Here is a 25517-nt window from a genome sequence, read left to right on the forward strand (position 1 = left end):
GTCGGGATTAGCCAATAGAATTTCGACACCCAGAGGGTTGCCAGTCGATGGAAAACACTGCGTATTGTCAAGGAAGCCAGTGAACAAACTGGGGTCAGAGATCTCAGATCCTACCCGGCCTAAAAAAACTCAGCATCCATCTACACAGCTCCATATCATCAATTTGAGATTTTTCTTGCTCGTGTCTCCAATCTGGCAACCCACATGAGCACAGAGTCTGAAGAGGAGGGGGTGGGAGAAACAACTCTTTACCAATATTTTAAATAATACCCATTTCAACCACTAACTGTCCATAATACATACTGCACCTATAAAACAGCAGTTCTCAAGCCATACGACCTTTGGTTTGATCACCTGATGAGTCTTTAGCATGAAATACAGGCCGTAGTCGGCAACTGTAAAGGAAATGGATGAGCTCTCTCACTGGCAGGACTCAAGGCCCTTCACTCGCCTCTTGCGAAAACTGTTGAGATGGCAGAAGTGTGTGAGTGTGTTTGGGCCAGCGCTGTTCCAGAACTCTCTGACACGTCTGCTGCAGTGGCCCATGATATTTGCTGATGTTACACACTCACACGCGTCTGCTCCAAACCCAACTCCTGAAGGGTGACGGTGACCCTACTGGGCAGTCCGACAAGGCAGGATAGGTTCAAAACTATTTTCACCAAGTCAAAGTCCACAATGTAGATAAATTAAGCTACATTTATATAGCTCTACGTACAAGTAGTCTCAAACTACTATAATTACACTGAAAATAAAACTTATATTAAAATATTTCAAAGGCTAGCAGTGAATTTAGGCATCAAACATCTTCATATGCAATGTGAAACAGATATTTTCTAAAGATTACGTTTAACAGTGCAATTAATTATATACTTAAATTATATACTTAAATATGGAAAATTACCTTGCACAATTAAATAAACAACACTGACTGATATAAACCCAGTATCAACTGATAACAATAACTAAAATCGGTCGATAATCGATACACTACAGACGTTTTGTGCGAAGAACCGCTTCCTTTTGCACAGCAACTTTCACATATCAGCCCCTGCAGAGCACTGAGAGGAACCTCACGTCACAAACTGATGAATTAATTCCCAGAAAATTAAATACGAGAGAAGATCTCGAGGACATATTTTCATGATGATGATGATGATGATTGAAGATCTGAAGGAGTTTTCAAGCTGATAAAGTGAGGACAAGTTGTCAACAGAGCCGGCAGGAAATGACAAGCAGAAGTCATCACCCTACAGCTATTAAAAAAGCACTTAGATCCAGATAAGGGAAATGAGCTCTTAGGAAGCAAACAGAAGCTGTGTTGAGTGGACAGCATGTTCAGGGAGCAGCACGGCTCCTCATTAGCTGCAGTCGAAGCCATTTTATGGCCATCAGTAGTCTAAAACTGGGGTTATCAAACTTTTTAATGCCAAGAACCCCAAAACATGAGGATTCCCTTCTTAAAAAAGGATCCATTTTCATGCATGCAGGTCCAAAATATATGAATGTTTAATTAATAATAATAATAATAATAATAATAATAATAATAATAACACATAAAATAATAATAATAACACATAAAATAATAATAATAATAATAATAACACATAAAATATTAACAATAATAATAACACATAAAATAATAATAATAATAATAATAATAATAATAATAATAATAATAATAATAATAATTTAATAAAATAATATAATAATTATAAGTTTATTTTTATTCATTTATCTTATGCCCAAATCAATATGTTAAAATCAGTATATAATAACAATCATAACTACAACAATAATTATTAGTAGTATTATAAACTTAACTTAATCCCAAATATAGTATTAATAAAAATAACCTATTATAAAAATAGCATCTCACATAGACACATTAACATTAAGTGCAATATTAACTGCAAATATAAATATACTACTAAAAAGTATTAAAAACATCAACAGTCAACGGGTTAACATTAAGTGTAATAAAAAAATAGTAAATATAAAACATATATAATATATACAAATATAAATGTAATGATTAGTGCTGACAAATGATAAATCGCATCCGAAATATATACGTTTTTGTTTAATAAATATACACAATACACACACATATATACTAAGTATGTATATAAAAATACACACAAAGCATATATTTAGAAAATATTTACATGGATTTACGTGTATAAATTAATATGCATATTATTTATGTCGCATATAAATATATTTAATACATAAACATAACATTTTCTTAAATATTTACATGCATGTATTTGTATTTATATATACACATGAATTTACAAAATACACATATTATTATTTCGGATGCGATAATTGTTTGACAGCACACAAAAAATAAAGTAAATGCATTTTTTTTGGAAACTATAAGGCTGATCGACGGGGGATCAGGTGAGACAAAGTTCCCACAACTGATCTAAAGTATCAAAAAAAAATAAAAATTCAATAAAAAAAGTTGCCTTGTGTATCATCAGCCTAACTTGTTAAAGTCCTAACAATACAAATACGGCAAACAAACGTACAACCGCATTAGCATTTGCATTTGTCAGCTTTTGGTTAGCAGAGCTGATCACTAAACACTACCCAAGAAGCAAAGCGCTCTTCCGTCTGTTACTGCTGCTGCTCCAGCTCTTATTAGCAGGTATTAGGTCACAAATTGCAACCTCCAGGCTGATTAGTGCGATTGTGTTTAAAGCTCAAGCTCAATTCCTTCCAGATTTCTCTATCCTCGGCTTACTAATCCCGTAAACTCCCCAGCGAAAATTGACGTTCGAGTGTGAAGATCGCTTCGGTTTAACCCGGAGGCGATTCATATGGTGTACAAATGAGAAGAGCAACGGCGATGCTTTTGTGCGACGTCTCAAACTCATTTTCAGTAAAAGCGTGCTATTTCTGATCAAATGAGAGCAACTTGTGTTTCAAGTGAGGCATAACAGACAGCCATTTGCTCGCTGGCCCAAGGCTGTCAACAGCAAATAATTGCTTGCGATGAATTTTGAGCCGGATTTTCAATGAAAAAAAAAACACTTTGTGCATGACATGCAATAGAATGAGTCACCGAAAGAGTCACGGTTGCTGCGAGCACGCTCTGCGCAGAACGTCGGCTCTGTGACCTTCCCGCCTGCTCGAACGCGTTCAGAGGAGCACGGCCGCGCGGCTATGCAGGAGAAATGCATGAATGAAACAAAGGAGCTCTCGCTGAGTCACATACTTACGCCAAAGCAACAACACTACTGCTGGAGAAAGCTACTTGTAAAAGTGCAATATTGCATTACTTATTGTAAAAAGTAAATCGTATACTATATTGTTACTTTTTATCAAAAATAACGTTTTTTAGATTTTCAGTCCCTTAAAAATGCTAAATAAGTTAAAATTTTTAAGTAACATTATATATATATATATATATATATATATATATATATATATATATATATATATATATATATATATATACACACACATGCAAACATGTATACATATATATATATATATATATATATATATATATATATATATATATATATATATATATATATATATATATATATTAATGTTACTTGTGTTGTAACTTATATTACTTCATATATTTAGTAATAACTAAAAAGTTACATATTAATTCTAATTGATCCAAAAACAATCTAATTACTTAAAAAAGATTACTTTTATTATTTAAAAAAAGTAAGTGATATTGTCAATTTAATGAGAAAAAAATATGATTACATAATGCACTTTATAAATTTTAACAAGTAACTGATAAAGTGTACTTTTAATTAGCAAAGCGTCATCAAATGTAATTAGCTATGTTTAAAAGACTCTTGAATACACAATAAAATAATTACTTGAAAAAGTAACACATTTTTTTTTTTTTATTTATTTACATAAATTTTTACTTAAAATAACTTGGGTAAATGTAAGAACTATCATTAATCATTGCGTGAAAAAAATACACATTTTGTGAAAATCTGATTATATAATTATTTTAAGAAGGTACAACAGTAACGTACAATGCACTGCTGCGCAAAAATGTGATTATGTGAAAAAAACCGTTTACGCAAAATTTGAACAAAGTTACTGACATTGGTTCAATTTCATGAGCAATGAATTGTTGTATTAAAAAAAATCTGATTAGGTTACATGCAGTACTTATCCGGACAAAATAACTACACGTTATTGAGAACAGCAACTTGTAACGTATAACCTCCCTAAACAGTGCCCGACACTATCAGAAACACAACCGTCTGAGCAGCATTCATGGAACTGGACATCTAGCAGACTTCACTGTCCTAAAACAACATCACGCTTCCTGCAGTTGCCAACGGCCAGGCTTCCAGATGTCCGACGGTTAGGTGAGATGTTCGAAAACAGACTCGGGCCTGTCCTGAGAGCGCGAGCGAGCGTCAAACAGTTCTGGCTGAGGCCGGGGCCACCCTCCTTCTCCGTAACCCCGCTGCAGGAATGCGCTCCGCCAGCCAGAGCAAACTGAGGTTTATCTACAGCGGGACGACTGGATTCGACTCGCAAACGAGCCTTACCGCAAACTCGATCGTCAGAACTGAACAAAGAACATTTCACAGCTTGAAGTTCGGAGCCCGAAGAGATCCTCTTTCCCGAAGCTCCACCTGCCTGTTCGCTCCTGCTGCTTTCCCAGGTTAACAGCTCGCACGGGAAATGTTACCGTGGACGGACGTCAAAGGGGTTGCGCCACTCGTGGATAATGAAAACAATAAACTGTGGGAACGCAGATCGCATCGAACCAAAACTGTGGGTTGCAACAGCGGTAACTGAGTCCAATATTAACACCGGCCAAGAGCCGAATGTGAGCAGATGATGACTGGTAACTTGTCAGCAGAGCAATTATTGGTAGGATTATAGGAATCTCCGATTACGTGCAAGTGACGTGCAAAAAAAGTCTGCACATGGAATAAAAGTAAATTAACATCAATTAAGATCGAACGCAGTCTATTACAGAAAATTGAACAACCATGCACCACAATAAGAGGAAATAAAAACTGTGGAAAGAAATCATTTGTTTCTTTGACAGGTGCTGTCGAACAGCACAATGACTCGTGCGGTTATATACGAACATATTCAATAAATAAATATTAAAAAAACAATAAAATATACGTATTCCGTTTCTTACAGAGATGAAGAAAACCTACAAAAACAATATGTAAAATGATCAAATAAAAAAGCCAAACTATCACTTTTTTGAAGGGAACATAAAATAAATATACGTTCTAAAATAATACAAAAAATAAAATAAAATAAAATAGAAATAAAATAAATATTCTACATAGACTTATTTTAAAGATTTTCTCGCTCATTATTAAATTTAATAAAATAATTTTTTTAAATAATACAATAAATATAGTATAATATAGTATATATATATATACACATAAAATAGTATAATATATATTAAACTATATAATAAAAGGCCAAATATCACTTCCTTTAGTGAAAATAAAAAAATCATCAAATAAAATGTTATTAAACTAAATAAAAAGCTTGTATAGAATATTTACAGCCTGTAGATTTTCTTAGCTCCTCATTAAAATAAAATAAAATAAAAAAATTATCAAATAGAATATAAAAATAATCAAATAATACCTAATATATTAAATAAAATCTAAAATATATATATAAAAAAACACCACTTTCTTATAAGTAAAGAAAAGTAAAGTAAAATAATAATAATAATAATAATAATAATAATAATAATAAAACGCCTGTGTGAAATTTACAGCCTGTAAATTTTCTCCTGCAGACCTAGAGGTCATAAAGGTTGCTGTACAGTAGGACTCTTTGATTCAGGCAGCAGGAGCTGCATTCACCTTCTGTCCGCAGTCATGACTGTAGTGCACTCCACGACTCCTCCCCCCTCTCCTGTCTCCCTGCACTGTAATTACGCAGGTCTCACCGGGGCTCTGTGTGTGCTAAAGGCCCAGGGCAGGTTGTACTGCGGGTCCCTGACAGGCCCATTTCCAGGGTGATTAATGAGCACAGAGGCCTTACGCTACCTAAACCGGCCCAAAGTGAGTCTGCATAGGAATTGCCCTTGAGTGCTCTCCTGCAGCAGGGACGGAGGGAGGGGGGACAACTTCTTTAACACACTGCCCGGAGCTCCGATAAAGACAGCGATGCTGAAGCAGAGGGCACAGGACCCACGCCAGCCCTTCTTAACACACAGCAGATGTCAGAGAGAGAGAACGCTTTTACCTAAACCTCCTAAAACCTCATGCAGAAAACTTTCCAGAATGTTCCAGAAGAAAAAGTGATAGGAGACAATGGGAAAGGGGAAAAAAAGCTCAATAACTAACAAAAAACTTTTCAATTTCATCAAATTATCCACCATTAGCAGCTATTAGAGCTCTGCATAACCTGGGCCTCCGAGCTGTCGGTTTATTCAAACACTGATTTGATATATTACTCCAAGCCTCCTGAAGTATTGCCCAAAGATGATTCACACTGGTCGGACACTTCTTATGGACATCGCGGTCCAGTTCCTCCCATAGTAGCGCAACTTTGACATGTATATATTGCCATGATTATGTAATCAAAATGAAAATTATTATTGCTGGTCTTCAATGATAATGTCAAGTTAATTTGCAGTATTTGCACCAAAAAAATGGTAAGGATTTATGCTGATATCATCCAAAACCACACTCTGCCAAACTTTTGGAGGGCAGTATATATGTGTGTGTGTGTGTGTGTGTGTGTGTAAATTGCAATTTAAAATACATTTGTGCAAAAAAAATTAAAAATTAAATAATCATAAGTAAATCATAAACATATATTAGTATATTATTTGTTGTACTAACCTTGCAAATTGTTATTAATAAATGGTATTACAGTAATAAGAGTTTGAATTTAATGGTCATAAAAATAACATTTTACAGTGAACTGTGAAAACAATTACATGCAAAATATCTAAACTGTAAATTCTAAAAAAGGTTTATTTAAATTAGTTTAACATTTTTAGCTTAAAGTTTTTTTCTTTTACCTATTATTATTATTATTATTATTATTATTATTATTTACTTAATAGTAATTCTTCTTCATTATTCCTTTGAATATGGGGATATATTTTTTAAATGATGAAAAAAAAATATTAAAACTAATACTGAAATAAGAACAAACCTAAACCGTACTGCATACAAGAATAATAACAAAAACCACAATGACAAAAGCACATAGAAAATTATTAAAAATAAAATGAACATAAAATAAAAAAGCCAAAAAAAAAAAAAAAAAAAAAAAAAAAAAAAAATATATATATATATATATATATATATATATATATATATATATATATATATATATATATATATATATATATATATATATATATGTATGTATGTATATATATATATATATATATATATATATATATATATATATATATATATATATATAATATCAATCAATCAGGACATCTTCGATTATATCCATTTTTTGCTAATTAACTTCAACCTGTTCAAACCCTGCTTCGCCTTTTGCTGCCGTTGAACCTTGCAATCTTTTTCAGTTGTGTGTGAGTGTGAGAAAGCGGCTTCTGCGTCTACAGAAGGAAAAACCGCTTTCCACAAGCGTCAATGGAAGCAAAGGTCACCGAGTTTGTTCCACGTCTTTTGGAACCGGCTCTGAATAAGTAAACCCGAACTGGTGTACGCAACCAAAGGCGAAAGTGAAAAGACAAGGGCAGGACGCATTGAGAAGAAGGGGCTTAGTTTTACCCGTCTTGCGGAGCGGGAAGTCGTCTTTGGGGTCGTACATTCCCAGCACCGGGTGGTTGTAAGTGGAAATCCCTGTCTGAGGTGGCGAGCTCTGGTCCAAGGAGCTGTGCTGGGTTTTCCTGTGGAACAAATCACAAACACACACATAGGTACTCAAATATGTGCATTTCTAGACGTTTCCACACACAGCTGCTCTCCATTCCCAGCAGCGGGACGCTTTCTGCCAACTAATGGGAATGCAAACTCGGATCACCCATAATGCCTCAGCGCGGCCGGCGGGACATCTTTCTGTTTACAAATAAACATGCTTGAGTATTACACACTTTAGGACTCAAAAATATCAACGCTAGCCCATCAAAGCGCTGCGAAAACAAAGGGATTTGCTCCTTTTAGACGGGAAAGACAACTGCAGCGGGGCATCTGAGGTCGGCTGGCTTCCCCGCAGACCCGAGAATTTAATCTGGCTCACCGTACGGCCATCTCGCACAGGCCAAGAGCTCCAGATCTGTTTTAACAGCACACGGAAGCTACAGGCATGACTCACTCTCGGTCAACCCTAGCGCAAATGTTGTAATCAGGGGAACGAGGAAGCAATCGGCTGAAGCATGTATTAACATTCAAAGGTTTGAGGTCAGTCATATTTAATTTTGTTCATTCGAATTGAACTGAAGATGTAAAGAAATCAAAATAAAAGAAATAAAATAAAACATTTACAGAAATGAGAGAAGTTAAATGAGAGAAATTTAAAAAGGTTAATCATGATTAATCACATCCAAAATAAAAGTTTTTCTTTACATTATATATTTGAGTATACTGTGCATATTCATTATGTATATTCTAATACAGATTGATTTATGAAATAAAGAAAAATGATTTTATATATGAAATATATTTAGTTTGAAAATGTAAGCATAAATATACAAATATTTATGTGTATTTACATATATAATATACACAATATGCACAAACACACACACACTTCACTTAAAGAGTTCATTTGCGAAAACTTAAATATTTTTAACAATAAAAAAAAAAAAAACGTTTTTCCAATTAATTAACTAACACAGTACAACATAATAAAAACATGACAGCATAATAAAAAAAAAACATGATTTTTGTTTAAAAAAACTAAATGTCAGTTTTTGAAAATAAAAATTTATTCTGATAAATACTAATAAATAAATAATTCAGCAAAAACTAAATGCATAAAAAAACAAATAAAAAATAATTACATTAAACAGAACATTTTAACAATTAAAAATAATATTAAGATATTACTTAATTACCAGAAATGTTGGTAAGCTGCAGTTCTAGATAAAGAAATTACAATTAAATATTTAACAAGAATGTGAATATATAATGTGATTTACTTTAAAGGCCTACCAAACATATACTGTTTACAAATAGATATAATATAAAGAAGCAAGCAAACATAAATAAAACAATATACGCTATTTAATATAAACAAAAATATTTAAGAATTTTATAAAATTTTGCTTGGTCAACACAGGAATACATTTTATATTATGCATTCAATATATATATATATATATATATATATATATATATATATATATATATATATATATATATATATATATATATATATATATCAGTAGCATATAAATTAAAGATACTGCAACAATTGCTACTAATGTTTTAATTGTATTTTAGATCAAATGCGATAAAAAAAACACCAGCCTCAGTTAGCATTAAATGTTACCAATCTTACTGGCACTCAAACTTCTGAAAAGTAGTTCATGCAGCGGAACATCTCTTTCACGAGGAATATTCTCTTTCCATTTTCCGAGCCTCACGGATGAGAAGTGTGAAAGGTGGGCTTGATGTTTTTCACACAAACACACCCCTATTTACATCCACACCCTCACACACCGACACACACCTCCTCTTCACCGCTATCTTTCACACATGACAAGCTCCTCGATTAAAACTTGCTCGGATATTTCAAGAACCCAGAGGTGACAGCCAGCTACATCTTTTGTGTGGTGATGAGAGAAACAGAACTGTTAATCAATCAAAGTAGAAACTTACATAACGTGGTTTTACTTCGGCATACAGCCGCAAGCGAACAACCGTACGCTCGGCATCAGCTTTGTGTAGCACGTGGATGTTTAACTTAGTTTTGATCTGGTTTTAATATCTGTCTTAGGTAATCTGATATCAGCCTAAATACAGCTATAAATGAGTCCAAACCACAAAATTAAAGTTCAATCGATCGATCAATTTATAAATGAATAGATACGATTTATAAAAATGTTGTTTTTTTGTGATAGGTGCAGCTGACAAATATGAAGTGAAAGCCCCCACCCCCCCAAAAATACATGCTGAATAAAATCAGATATTCTTTATGATATTTTCATAGAAAATACACATCTGACCAGGACTGTTGGTCAGAAATATGCAAAGACAAAAGCAATACAAATCAAAATACAGCAAATTTGTATTTTTCTTAAAGGAACATAAAATAAAAATAAAATAAGATGATAATAATAATAATAATAATAATAATAATAATACACACACACACACATATATATATATATATATATATTATACAATTTTCTTTCTTAAATATATATATGTGTTTGCATTTAAATATAAAATAAATAAATTTGTAAATAAAAATGTATATTTTGGATGCAATTAATTAAATGTATATTTAATTTATACAGTATATATATATATATATATATATATATATATATATATATATATATACACACACACACATACATACACACACACACACATTTGTACAGTATATATATATATATATATATATATATATATATATATATATATATATATATATATATACATACAAACACACACACACACCATAAATATACATACACACACAAATATAAAATATATTTATTTACTTCCCAAAACCAATAAGCAACATGTTTGTAAACTTAGTGAAAGCCAGATGTAATCAGGACCTGTAAGAAGTCCTTTCTGAAACACCAGCACCGATCAGCTTGCGATACTCACCCGTACCAGTAGCGTGGGTCGTTGGGCAGGCAGTGGTTGAGGCTCCTCTGGGCCAGCGCTTTCTTTTTGTTGAGGACAAACTCCTGCAACCTCATCTTCACCTCAGTGCTCGCCACAGCGCCTGTCGATCAGAGCCCACAGTTCAGGAAGATCACAAACAGTCAAGCAGCGGGACGTTAATGCCATTTTCTCAGCCTCTAGCCGCGCCGTACCGCTAGATTTCTTTAAAAGCCTCGGGAAGGGGTTTTATGCATTTGAAACTGTCAATTTCTCCGCCATTTCTAAACCCTGTAATTTGCAGTGCTGTAATTTCGTCTTCTAAATGCTCTTAAAAAACTCTTAATAGCCTGAGACGGAGAAGATCGAACAGAGCCCAATTGATCACGACCACAAAGGCTGACACTTGTTTTCTGGTGTCGATAAACAGCTCTTCCACTGCAGCCCCGACTCGATTCAGATATCTCTTCACATCTGAGAGGAACGGCCCCTTCATCTGGTCTTAAATAGAGAGCAAACTCTCTATTCCAATTCCCTCGAGACCGCCACGGTTAAACAAAGACATCTTTTTTTCTCGCTATTGTTCCCTCTCTCAAAGAAACACATCAGACGGATGAATTCTCACAGCTTTTCCTTCAATTACCACCTTTCCCCTTCGTCTGTAAACATGTCCCCAGAGGCCTCGGCTGGTGTATGGCAGACAACACGCGCTCCTCGCAGGCAACAGGTGACCGCCATGTCAACAACAACAGTGACGGATAAAAATAGACCAGCTGTACTGTACTGCCGGGAGCATCTCGGATAAGTACACAACTACTGCATATGCCAACGGTAATACTGCTCATGCCTGAAACGCTAAATATTAAATTGCGCGCCATATACCTAAGGCTGGAATACACACGACTTCCGAACAGATATTTAAAACACTAGAAGTCATACACTTAGTGACAAAGGAAAGCTGGGCATCACACAAAAGCAGAATTCTAAAGTTCGGCCACAACAAACTCGCATGCGACTTGTTGCTAGGAGACGCACGATGCATTAAAAACAAATTTGTTCGGCTGTGAATCTCAAGCATGTTTGATATCCTCCGACTGGAAAGAATCAGAGTCTGAAGCTTAAAATCGGAGTCTGTAACCTTGATACGGTAACCGTTTTTTTGTGTGGAATCTGTCAGATTTAATCTGCAGACTGGCTATGGCTTTCCTCAACTAGCATCAACTAGACTGTAAAATCGGGGAGAAAAAATTGCGCAGTGCATTCTAGTCTTTAATAAACGTAAAAATATTAGTCCATTGATTTTGCCAAAAACACTTAATAGGCCATGGATGCACTAGTTATTATGTTTTCCATCACACCTATTTTAATGCTCAAACAACGAAAGAAAACACAGAGGTGTGAACAGATTGTTTTTCATGTGCATTTAAAGAAACATGTTATTACATCTTTTATCCAACAGATAAACTACAATGGAAATGCATTTACAAAATACATTTTTTGTGTATTAAAAAAAAAGTAATGTGACTTTGCGTGATAGAATGGCATAACCAGACCAATAATCTTATTCATTTTGCCAAAAAGACTTCATAGCACACAAACACTAGATATGTTTACCATCAACCTATTTTTATGCACATTTGTATATTTTGTATATTTCTTTCACAAAAGCTTCATGAGATATATAAAAAAATATAAAATAATTTAGCTAAATTCACAACTTTGACTGAAAACACGGCTACAGTAAATTTTTAGAAGTGAAAACTGCATATAAACATGACAATGAAGCCCCTAAATTACAGGTTTATGTATACACAACTTTTGAAATTGCAATAACTGCTCATCGTTATCGTGATATATTGCTACTGTTATCTTTACAGCTGTTTTTTTTATTTTTGGAAGGCTACTTTACAGAATTTCTTGAAAGGGTTGCCATGTCCACTTATTTTAGGAGAACAGGTGGTTAGATGGAAGTGATGCAGGTCAGACTTAAACTTATATCATCTACATAAGTGGTGAGTTACGTGGTCTTACAAGGTCTAACAATATGGACATACGACTACTTTAGACAAGTTTTTAATTTTGGTTATGAAAAGCAATTATAATGCTGAAAAAGACATCCAAGCCACAGCGCTGATTAGCCTAATAAATCATAGACCTTTATGTGTTTCAGTCAGGTAATTAGTTTTTCACTCACTTTCTTGGCCACGTTCTTTGTTTTTGAGCAACTGGAGCTTCTGTTCCCGCTGCTGTTTCTCCAGCTCCTGTTCCTGACGATGGCGCTCCAACTTCCGCTGGTGTTCTAGGAGCTCCTGCTGATGTTTCAGGGCCAGGAGGTCCTGCTGATGCTGAAGGGAAGAAAAAGAACACACGAATATAGTAGCACTGATATCAACTCTCAAAATCATGCGTTTTCATCTAACAAAAGCGCTTTAGTGGACACGCTGCCTAAGACTTTTTAATTGAAAAGATTTCATTCAGCAAGGATGCATGAAATTTGCAAACACTTACAAAAGAGTTTGCGCTTTTTATTCATCATCATCATCATCATCAAAAAAAAAAAAAAAAGTCCTTACAAAAATATTAAGACGCAACTAAAACACAGCTGTTGCTATATATATTAGGGGTGGCACGATACACAGATGTCACAATATGATTCAATATGATTTTGGGGGAAAAACAACAATAAATATGCTATGCTTCCACCTAGATGTGGAATATATATTTATATAATATATATATATATATATATATATATATATATATATATATATATATATATATATATATAATATATATATATATATATATTTTTACCAATCAGATTATGGTAGCAAAATAAGACAAAAACAGCATTTAACATCGACTCTATACTGAAGATGCGCACAAATACCTCAAAGTCGTACCACCAATAACTAAATGCAATTGTTGGAACTACCGACAATACAAAAAAGCAGTTCCCGAATGTGTTAATCGATGTCTTTTCATGTAGCATAAAAGCGACATTCCACTTTTTTCCCCAAATGAAACTAACATAAGCAATTACCTCAACAGCTCCCTGACTAAAATGAGCGTTTAAAGATGCTGGTAATCTCTCTCACACTGTGCTCTGTAAATGCAGCCATTTCATCTAACATTTCCCTTTAACTGCATTTCCACTTCTGCAGTTATTCAGCTCAGCAGCAGTCACATCCATTACTGGCTTGTGATGATGGGTAATATCAGAGCCCCGTGTGCAGCTGATGCTTGGATGCTGAGAGGATATCTGTGATTCTGGTCAGTTATATCGCATTAACGCTGACACAGGGTCTAATAAAGCTCGCGGCTAGTCTGTAAGCAAGCAGTTACTTAAGAAGATGCTTCTATTCAGCCTCGATACTCCTCGTTTTGGTTATATAAGTCTTCCCTCTCACTTTCCATGTCTCTTTATGCAGATCCTGGGAGATCACCGGCGATGAGTCATGGGCGTCTGTCACTTGGCAGAGAGCAGGGCTAGAGGCTGCGATGACGCCGAGCGGAGAGTCTACCAAACCGCAAAGACTCTTCCTCATCAGGCAAAGCTTTGTCATTTACCTCTCCTCATTAATATGCACTGGTCTAACAACCATTTCATATTACATTTTTCCCCAGAAAAAAACCTAAAACAAAACTATTAATTAACATTAATTAACTGTTTAATATATATATATATATATATATATATATATATATATATATATATATATATATATATATATATATATATATATATATATATATATATATATATATATACACCTGAGCATACAAGGAATGCAGCTTGTTTTCCACTTTTGCAGTGAAAAGATGCCTTATGTTGATGTTGGAAAATATTTAATAATAAATAAAAGTAAAATAATATATTAGAATATTCATTTATCTATAATACATAAGATATAAATTCCATGGGCCAAATATTAAAATATTAATTTAAAAGTAGTGTTTGGTCAATGCATCGTTACAATCGGTGTAAAGTATGTTTAATGTGATGAACTGATGAATTTTATGAATTAAATAGTGCAAATCATTAAATTAAATGTTATTTAATAGATTTAATTTCCTATATAAATGAAAATATTAACAAAAAAATCTACTGGTAGATAACAATCTAAATGCACTCAAAATTTTATTAAAAATTGTAAATATAAAAGCATATGAAAACCAAGTGTAATATAATTCTTTGTTTATATATATATATATTTATATAAATGATTCATTTAAATTAATATACTGTATGAAATAAATTATATGTATATTACTTGGTTAATTAAAAGTTACTTCAAAGGAATAATCATAACATAAATACAAAATATCTATATATAAGAGATTACTTTAGAGCAATGTAAACTATTGAATATTCCACTTAATTTAAATATGGAACAACCATGTATAATACAGATATTTTCCTGAATTGATATAATATATAAGATATAGGTTATAAATATACAAAATTTTAAGATCTAGCTCTTACATCAGCCAATAGATCTATGTATTTGATTAGTTCAAAGAAACAAATAGATGTTATATATACATATATTTTTACAGATATCTTGATAACCAGATAATCAGACTACAGCATCCAACAACAAAGACAATATCCGAGATTTGTCTGTTTTACAAATAAATCTCTGCAGCTCGCAGCTATAGTAAGAAACTGCAGAAAATCCCCAAATCGCTCGTCTCCTCTCCCTATCATCAGCAAGGTGTCACGGCATCCATCAAACTCCAGCTCAAACTCCACTTTGTCCATTTAGCAGCGAGATCAGCTCTGACACTGGCCGCAGCCTGCGAGGCTATTAATAGCTCGCTCATGCCCGCCTCTCTCCCATTGGCCAGAGAGCTCGCTGTAGCAACACAGCAAAGCCGGAGGTCTGCTGAGCTCACAGGCTCCCGGTGTTTCCCAAGGACAGAGTTCCCACAGCGACTGCAGCCTCCCGTCCGGACTCACAATGAGAGCTCAGTCTGGAGGCTGCCTCAGGAAACCACAGACACGACAGATCGTACCCGCCAACAAACGTTCAATACCTAAACAAACTCCATTCCTCACTATCCGCGCAAAGAAATGGAAAATCGAAGACAGAAGGCGTGGGAAGCCTTGAAGGAAGGGAGGAACGGAGACAAGAACATCAGCGTCGTGAGCTCTTTACAGGAACGGAATCAAACTTCTGTCGTTTACTCTCCTAAACCCGTGTGCTGTTACTGTATCCATGGAACATGTAATATTTAAATAGCGCTCAACTACAGCTCAGTGACTACGACTGTCAGGCACCATAAAAGTATCATAAGACGTAATCAATAAGGCTTTATTTACGTCTTCTCTATCTGTATAGATAGAATCACAGGAAGCCGCAGCTTTCAAACTGAATGTGTGATTGAATATAGGCACACCGTACCAGACTCAACATTGATCGATGGTATTAAAAAATCAACTGTTGAATATTTTGTACTGGTTTTTGATTTAAAGCTGTACAGAGCGCCGCAGGAATGCTACAGAAATCCTAAAACCTGAACAAGTCGCACTCCCAGGGTTTGTGAGGAACACGGGTTCAAAATATTTGTTTCGTTTTATTCTATAACATACATCAGAAATGCATAGGGCCTTATGAAATAAATAAATTCTGCATTCTATTTTTTCCATTTTAATTCTTAAAAAAAGTATTTAAAATTTTTTATGTATGTATTTAAGCATTTAGTATTCATTTAAAATTTTCTAAATAAGAAAGCATGTTTAAACAACCAAAACCATATATTTTTAATTAAGCTTTATTTTTTACAAATTCCACGTTTACTGTTTACATTTTTCCGTATTCCATTTGAATGTTTTAATTAAATCTCAACAGAATTTTTAAATAACAGGACAAATTGGAATGTTTTATTTTATCCTGAATGTTTAATTTAAATCTTTGTTTTTATGATGCTAATCAAATAACTTCAACAATTTAATGCATTTTTCAAAACGTGATCAAACGAACATTCTCAATAAACTGGACTACAGAGGGTGTTGGGGGCACTGTGTTTTTACTCTTACAATTGTATTTATTTTTTAAATCCATCAGGAAGATGGCGAGGTTCTAGCATTTTACTTCTGCTGATTGCATTCAGTCTTTAAAATATATAACATTTTTTTATTTGCGAGGATTCTCATGACGAGCAAAATTCATGCAAGAACCGATAACCTTTGTCAAGTCAAAGAGCTTATTTTCTGCAACAATGCAAAGCCAAAGGAAAAATCCATTGTTTTCTTGCGGATCTAAGGTGATGCAAACATCCAGGTGGACCTTCACAAACAGCTCTTCCCCGCAGCTCTCCCAGCCGCTCACCCCGAGTCAGCGGCTCTCTCCTCACCTTGACATGCTCCTGCAGCTGTGCTTCATGCTGGCGCGAGAGCTGCTCGTGCTGCCGCTGAAACTCTGCGATCAGGAGCTGCCTCTGTATCTGCTGTTTCTGCTTGAGGGCCAGAAGCTCCTGCTGCAGCTGCTGCTCGCGCTGGGCCGGGTCCGACGGCGCCAGGGCGAACTGGTGGTCCACACGCAGGTCCATGGGGATGGCAGAAGGCGGCACTTGCAGTGGCAGCGCCGCACTCACATCAACTGCGGAAACGGAGAACAGAGACTCGATAAATCAGGAAACCGCAAACTATACAGCAAAGAGAGTACTTAAAGCTTTTGAAGCGGCTTCAACATTCAAATGTCATTCACACAAACGTCACATTTATGCTTCAAAAATGAGTCGCAGAGGTTAGTCACTTTTATGAGAAAAAATGTGTACAAAGACTATTTGTATATACCATTACCACCACAGGCGTTATTCCTAAAACAAATGAACATTTCACTTATAAATACAAATTTGTCATTCTCTAAATATGATATACTATCTACTTTATCAATATATAGACACATAAATGCACACACACACACACACATGCATACTACTGTACACACACATATATTATTGTGGTTTCTTTTGTGGTTGAATTTATTTTAAAGCAAGCATATATATATATATATATATATATATATATATATATATATATATATATATATATATATATGCATCCTTACCTAAAATGTGGAGTAATTTATTTAAATTAATTCATCATTTTTTTATTTAAATGTTGCAAATGTCATTCATAGTTTATAAAAACATGTACACAATTTACTGTTAATTTATTTAATCAGAATTTTTTTTTTATCTGAACTATGAATTGCTTATTGCGAAGTCATTTTGTTTAAAAGTGCATGGTAAATTAATAAATGTAAATTATAATTGTATACTGAGAGTAGGACTGCACGATTATGGCGATTATTCCCTTGATTGTAGTTGCAATGATAATAATTACAATCATGAAAATTTACATTAAATGGTGTTTATACCATTGCTTGTAACAACAGAATGCCATATTTTGCAGATGAAAATAACTGAAAAACATTTTACTTTTCTACAATACCAAGACTGCGTGTCAGATTGGTTTCTTTTTTAAATAAAAAAGTTTAAATATGCCTTAGTATTATAATGCTATACTAAAACGTAAAACTAAAACGATGCAAAAACCCCTAAGATAACATCCAGAAAGAAAAGAACACATCTTAAAAACACAGAATAACATAAGTGGATTATGAACGATTAATTGCCACTTTGAACGATTGCATGATTGTGGCAGGCGTAATTGTAATTGCGATTCGAAATTGTGCAGCCCTAACTGAGAGCAGTGTAAAATTGAATTCATTCATCTATTTAAAGATAAGTATCAAGGATTTTTCACTTGTTCGAAAATGAAAATGCTAGAGCAAGTTCACATGATGCCTGCACCAAAAAAAACAGAGAGTTAAAGCAACTGTGCTATCAAAACCATCTTGAACATTCCTCCACGTGCGCGCAGAGTACAGTACTGCGTCAGCATCATAGCAGCCATCAAAATAAACAGAGGAAAGAAAGCTCATGTTCCTACCACAGATCTTGGTCAGATTCACTACTAGCAAACAGCGTCACTGGAATAAGGAAGAGGCCTGGCTTGAGCCATCTTCTTCGATCTCTCTCATAAGCAAGGAACTGCGCAAATTAAATTCCACAGCGAGGATGCATGTGTTGATAAGTGACTTTACAACCTTAAAACTAGGTTTTGTAGGTGAAATGAACCAAGAAATTAAACACAACAGTAAGTAAGACATCATTAACCGACTAAAATAAAAATTGTAATTAAAAGTTTGCTCATTCTAGCTTAGAACGTGATATGGATGTGCGATATCTTATCTTTTGCGGTATACCGTTGAAATAACTCGATAAGAATCTCTTTGTGATAAAAACGATAAGTCTAGTTGATGACGTAGTTTCGTGCGTGATGGATTCACTGTTCACGTGCGGAAGGAAAACAAGCATTGCGGAAGGCGGGCGTGAGGCTCAGGAGGACCTTGATGTTAAATTATGTCGAACAATGACGCGATGTGATCAAAATTAGGCACGCGCTAATGCAGCAAAAATGTCGGCAGTGTAAAAGCATTTAAAAGTGCCAGAGAAAGACGCTACGATTATTTCAAGAAGGGCCGACAGCGAGAGACTGTTCATCTCATGTCTCAGATGGAAAAATGAAGGATGGCTTTTGCGGGACGATGACTGAATTCGCGAAACGGCCTCAAACAATATACACAAGTTCGTGTGATGTTTTTCAGCACAGTTACTGGAACGCGATTTAAACGTAACATAATCTGCTATTTTAGAAAAATAATTTATAATAATAATAACATATATTGTCTTTGGTATCGTCTTTCGGTAATTTTTTTCTACCCCAGGAACCCACAAATCTATAAACTAGGATTTTTACTATTATTAGCATTGCTTTATTTATACAATCTCTGTAGCATACTAGCTCTTTTTTGTGGCTAAAACTAGGCCAAGGTGAACAAAGCAGACGTGGTCTGCAGTACACGGCCATATTACATCCAGACCGCTGGCATGGGACCGCTTCATTTGTGCATTAGTGAATGGAATAGGTTTTCGGGGGGAACACTGAACACATTCATGCGTCAAGTGTCAGCTCCACTCATGGGACGTCACGATGACCCGAATGCCACAAGTTCAAGGATGCTCCTCTGACCCCACAACAGACCAAATAAAAGCCCTCTGCGGAAGCCCCGAGGACACAAAAAGGCCAGCGTCAAAGACTATTTGATATAATGGAATAAAAAACGCCCTTTAATCCTGACCCAATCATGTCACAAAATCATATTTATGACGCAAATCCTCAGTCACAAAGGGCCCGTTGATGCCCAGCCCCCTAAAACTGACCAATACGCTCTATTGCAGTCTGCTCTCAGCTGGACAGGAAGCCGTCAACTAGTGAACTACTTCCTGCACGTTTACTTTGCATCAATAAGCGGTGATAAGAGTGTTGTTTATCTGTGTCTTTGCTGTCAGGGGACATGCAAAACATATTTGAAATTCACCGCCCAGTCCAAACAAAGACCAGTGGCCAAAAAAAACCCCAAACAACTATTAGCACTAATTAAAATGCCAAAGAAAACCACAGCGCGCAAGCAAACAGAAAACTCTAATTGAATTAATGAATACTGCTTTATGCCTTTCATTCACAAAGGCTAATTTTGGTTAGATAAAAAAAAAATTGGGTAGTTTGGATGAGAGTTCAGAAAAGAAAAACACTGGCAAAAAACCAAATGGTTCACATGTTGCTCCCTTAAAATGTAAGAGTATGAATTTCAACTGCATTTGCCGCAAGAAGTTGAACTAGAATAACAGGAAGAGGAATTTGCTGAATTGTAACACAATTGAACACAGGTAATTAATTTCAACAAATCTCTCAGACAAATGCTTAAAAATTTTTCTTTCCATCCATCTATCATATCTACCCATTTGCCTTTCTTTCCATCCATCCATCCATCCATCCATCCATCCATCCATCGACCTATCTACAATATCTAACCATCCACATTATCTAGCCATCAATCTGTCTGTCTTTCTATCCATTTATCAATTGCATCTATCTATCAATCAATCCACAGTATATATCCATGTCTATCCATTTATCTTTCCATGCATCATCCTCAATATCTATCCATCTTTTCATCCATCCATCCACCCACCCATCCATAGTACATATACATTTGCTTGTCAATCCATTTGTCTTTCCTTCCACCCATGTATAGTAGATACCACCAACAGTATCCATCCATCCATCCATCCATCCATCCATCCATCCATCCATCCATCCATCCATCCATCCATCCATCCATCCATCCATCCATCCATCCGGCTTATAAACTTAAACTTTAGTTAACTTTTAGTTAAAGTAGGTAAATATTTGAATACCTCTGACTTTCTGTTCATTTTAATTCTACTTCCTCACATTCTAATTCGGGAATTTAAAAAGCATTCTCAATTGAATTCTCACTGGCGCACAGCTGAACTGAGAACGGTAAAACCCACTCCGTCAGCACCTCAATCTCAGCAGAGAGCATGCAGAGGCAGGATGAGCCTTCCCTGTGAGTAAAGCCCAGATACAGCGCTGCAGTTTGTTTACTAGTCTAATTATTTCTTACAGGGAGGATTAGGTAACATTTGCGTTAGGAGTTTGCCGACGGGCCTAAGGTAATCCCGGTCTTTGCTCTGCTCTCTGAGGATAGACGCTTGGCACTCACTTAGGGAGACTGTTAGGACATTAATAACAGCCAGGGCACTACATGTTACAGATAGGAGACAGACTGGGGACAGAGGGAATATACATTTCTACCCAATTAGAATGATGCAATATAAGCGTAAAACGAAATAATCACCCCTGCAGCACTACTTCTGCAAAAGGCGATTTGCTGACACGCACAGTGCTGGCCGAACACGCACGCGGATACACACCCACACGCTCTACAGCATGAACTGATGGAGATTGATTCGCCAAGGCCATGAATGCGGCGGCCAGCCATTACACTGTGTACCTTGTGAGGAGTGATGCATCCTGGGACAGGGAGCACTCTGCACTGCTATCCATCAGCTATGCATCACATTTAAGTCAGGAAATGGGTGCAGGTGCAACTCTACTGAGAGCAAGTTCAAGCATCTCTACTGCACCAAGCGCTCTGCCTAAAACAATGCCGTCTAGTTCTATAACGCTCACTTAAACAAGACAGGACTTATGGAGAGGGCCACACACACACACACACAGAGTGCAGCAGAAATTCAGGTTCAAAAACAGCAAAACAGCGCGGATTTTAGGGGCTTGAGATGTGTTTCTGAACCCGACAGGTTATTAAAAACAACAAATACAAGAAACTAATTAGTAAAGAAATGCCAACGAAATATCACAACTAAACTAGACTAGACTGAGTGTATACTGTAAGAGTATTTGTAGAATGTTCACAAAGTATCCTATACTCAGTATGTCTCTCGAGAAACCATCAAAATGTTAACTTTTTAATAATGTCAACGTTTTGCATGCTTTTCCCCCCAAACAGCACACAGTGGCCTTTCCTGAGAAGCTCAGTGCAGCTCCAGGCCCACGGCCCATCGCTTCCCTCTGAACACTGTCCCTGCATGACCCTCTGACCCTCTGCTGAGATGTGGAGCATAATGAAGTGTTGGGGAAGCATCAGAGCTGCGTGCCGATTACGTCAGAGGAGCCCCGGTTTTCCACAGGCCACGCTCAGGCGAATAGAGGAGCGTTTGTTCTATCCCATGGAGAGACAAGCCACACTGACGATCACAGACCAGTGTCCAGAACACACTGTGTTCAAAATGTGGATTAACTTAAGAATGAGGGGAGAAAAAGAGGTGGCCATTACACAAAAGGACATGCACAGACATGAATGAACAAACGCGGCATGTAAGACGCATGCGATTCCAAATGATTAATTCTAGAAACCAGAATATAGCCTTAATTGTAGTACGGCAAGCTGGTTAGCAGATTGATATGACACATACATTTCCATACGCATTTAAAAACACAGTCACTAACAGAAAAGGAGATGAAAAAGGAGAAAGAGAGAATGAAAGGGAGAGTTATGAAGGAGAATTTACCCATTCTAAACGGAAGCCGCTATAAATAGCCATCTTGTCCATAAACATTGACTACAAATGGCATGAGTCACTTGTTTTTCAGTTTCCCCTGGGGCTTCGTAGGAATTACACAGGAGTCAATATGCTTGTGTGTTGGCAGGTTACTGTCTCACAATAGCTGATCAATGAAATCACGTGATTGGCTGTCCATTCACGCAGTGCATGACAACATGTACAGCCAGCGTCTCGCGCTATGAGCCGTTAACCTCAGAGGATTCCACAAATACATAGAGAAAGTACTTCAGAGAAACAATGTTTCGATCATTTTCAGATTTCTACCACTAAAATATTTAAAGCTTAAAAACGAATCTATTTAATAAACTAAAAGAGATGTTAAACGTAAAGGTGCAGTATGTAAGATTGACAGTTAGTGGCTGAAATGGGTATTGCAAAAACAAAGGCATACCTGCCCGGAACACACACTAGAATTACTGGCTATAGAGTTATTTATCAAAGAAAATCTACAAACATTTCATTTTTTTGGATTTAGAAAAGTCAAAAACTTACATATAGCACCTTAAAGGAACTGTATTGTTATAGTAATATAAAATTGTTTTTTTCTGTTAAAAAATCTTAAGATTCTTATTCTTGTAAAGACTGCATTGATTTGATGAAAAATGATTTTACAGAAAAAAAAACGATAATATTGTGAAATATTATTACAATTTAAAATGCCAATTTTACGTTATCATTTAAAGTGTAATTTATTTCTGTGATGAATAAAATTTAATCCTTTAATCTTAATCTTTTCGTCAGTTTCAAAACAGTGGACCAATGAGAAGACCCCGGAGGCGGGGCAAGCGTTGCGAGAGTTTGTTTACAGTAGCAGGCAGACATGGCAACTTTTGCATTTGACTGCAACATGGCAGAGTAGGTATTCTGTGCTGTGCTGTGCTTTAAAATAATTTTAAATAATTAAAAAAAATCTTGAATATATTTACAGTACAAAACATTAATGATTATAAAAATGATCGAGGTAAAGTGTTCAATTAACTGAGGTTTTGATTTTAGGTCACTACACCCAGCCCTAGTCTTTATCAATTTTTATCCATTCAACACATCATTGCTAAAGTATTCATTTCTTTGGAAAAAAAAAAAAAAAAAAAAAGGAAAAGCTGACCGCAATTTTGAACAGTAGTGTATTGTAACAAATATACATGAGATGCCTTACAGGGGAAACAAGACTAAGGGAAAATAACCAGTGGTGGACAGAGCACTAAGAAATTGTACTTACGTAAAAGTATTGCTACCTAAGGAATAATTACTGTAAAAGTACTGAAAAGAATATGAAAAAAGTAGTAAAAAAGTAATCTGCTGAAAAACTACTCAAGTTACTGCGTTACAAAATACTTTAGTATTATTTTTCTATTTTTAAGTTAAACCACAATCCCATAACACCCATGTACTGTAATGTATGTTTAATAAAATTCCAAATTTGGAATAATATGCTTGAGATCTAATTGTTATAAAATTTAAATTATGATTCCTTTGTGCACAGTTTAATATGACCTTAAACCATTCAAGCACAAGAAGACTCATGCGCTGTTTTCTGTACCTAAGAAATACAATACAGTGTTGGACAATAACCAAACATTAGTATTTTCCCAATAACAATTTTAGGATTTCTTATGGCAATATAGTTTCTATACTGTAATAAATGTCATGTCAATTAGCATTATTCATATACTATATTTATTAGCTGGAAATTGCCTAAAAAATACTTTTTAGCTACAGCTATGTCTTTGTCCACATCAGAGATTTTCTGCACGTTATTAGTTATATTATTTCTACTACGACATTTTAGACTTTCTGCGCAAGAGAGCCTTCCATCTTCGCGTATGAATAAAATACGCATGAGGGTGTTAAGCCCTCCAAAATATTCATATCATCTCATTTGTAAATGAACAAATCGCCTGGTCCAACAACTAATTTCTGCTCCCATGTGCTCACACATCCATGCACACACAAAAGTGATTTAAAATGCATCTGATTGACAGATAAATTGTGGTTCATCTATCAGCCAGATGCACGCACTCTTATTTCAATGTTGTTGTTAGTGTTGGTGTTAATATTCATACATTTAGTTTACCTGCATTGTTAAAGAGGGTGACTTTTACCATTCATTTGAACTGTTTGCATGCATTTTAGAAATTTACATTGTTCTTGCATCATCCATTTAATAACAGCGTTCAACCATCATCTGAGTTTCACATTCAGTAACATATTGAAACTCTATGCTGATTTAAAAGGAGATTGAAAGTCAAACAAAGCGCAGTTTTAAAAAAGGCCCGCCCCCACAGCTGGAGGTTTTGATTGGTTTTGCACCCAGTCAGCCCTGTCCGTTATTGGCTGAAGCGCAGGTCTCCACCCCAGCATTTTGAAAAGCCAGTTCGCTCTCTTCTCCAATGGTGTTTTGTTCTTTTGATTTTGTAATTTTGATACTTTAGTTTTATTTTACTCAACTAAAAGTACCACCAATTTAATTATACTCAAGAAAGGAGATAAATTGTAAAAATGTACTGCAACTAAAGTTTTCCGCAAACACTGCAAGAATGTCTATGCTCTAAAAAGTCTGATCATCTTTATATAAAATACAAGGAATATATTTAGTTTGATCTCTGGTTTAAAACATGAGAGCGTGATGGGGTCTTTCAGGCCTGTTCGGTTTTCCATCCCTGCTCC

At 35.3% G+C, this 25517-nt stretch overlaps 1 protein-coding gene across 3 annotated transcripts in view; it reads right to left on the bottom strand.

Moving 5' to 3' along the window:
* hdac4 (histone deacetylase 4) overlaps window positions 1–25517 on the bottom strand; it is a 238410-nt gene that overhangs the window by 75339 nt on the left and 137554 nt on the right. For all 3 annotated transcript variants that reach the window (XM_043249636.1, XM_043249637.1, XM_043249638.1), the window contains 4 exons: window positions 17124–17368; window positions 12958–13108; window positions 10767–10887; window positions 7752–7870 (listed from right to left, as the gene is read on the bottom strand). In XM_043249636.1, coding sequence (XP_043105571.1) covers window positions 7752–7870; window positions 10767–10887; window positions 12958–13108; window positions 17124–17368 — 636 coding nt within the window. The remainder of the gene's footprint in view (window positions 1–7751; window positions 7871–10766; window positions 10888–12957; window positions 13109–17123; window positions 17369–25517) is intronic.

This window comes from Puntigrus tetrazona, chromosome 9 (assembly GCF_018831695.1).
Source record: "Puntigrus tetrazona isolate hp1 chromosome 9, ASM1883169v1, whole genome shotgun sequence".
Classification (NCBI taxonomy): Eukaryota; Metazoa; Chordata; class Actinopteri; order Cypriniformes; family Cyprinidae; genus Puntigrus; species Puntigrus tetrazona.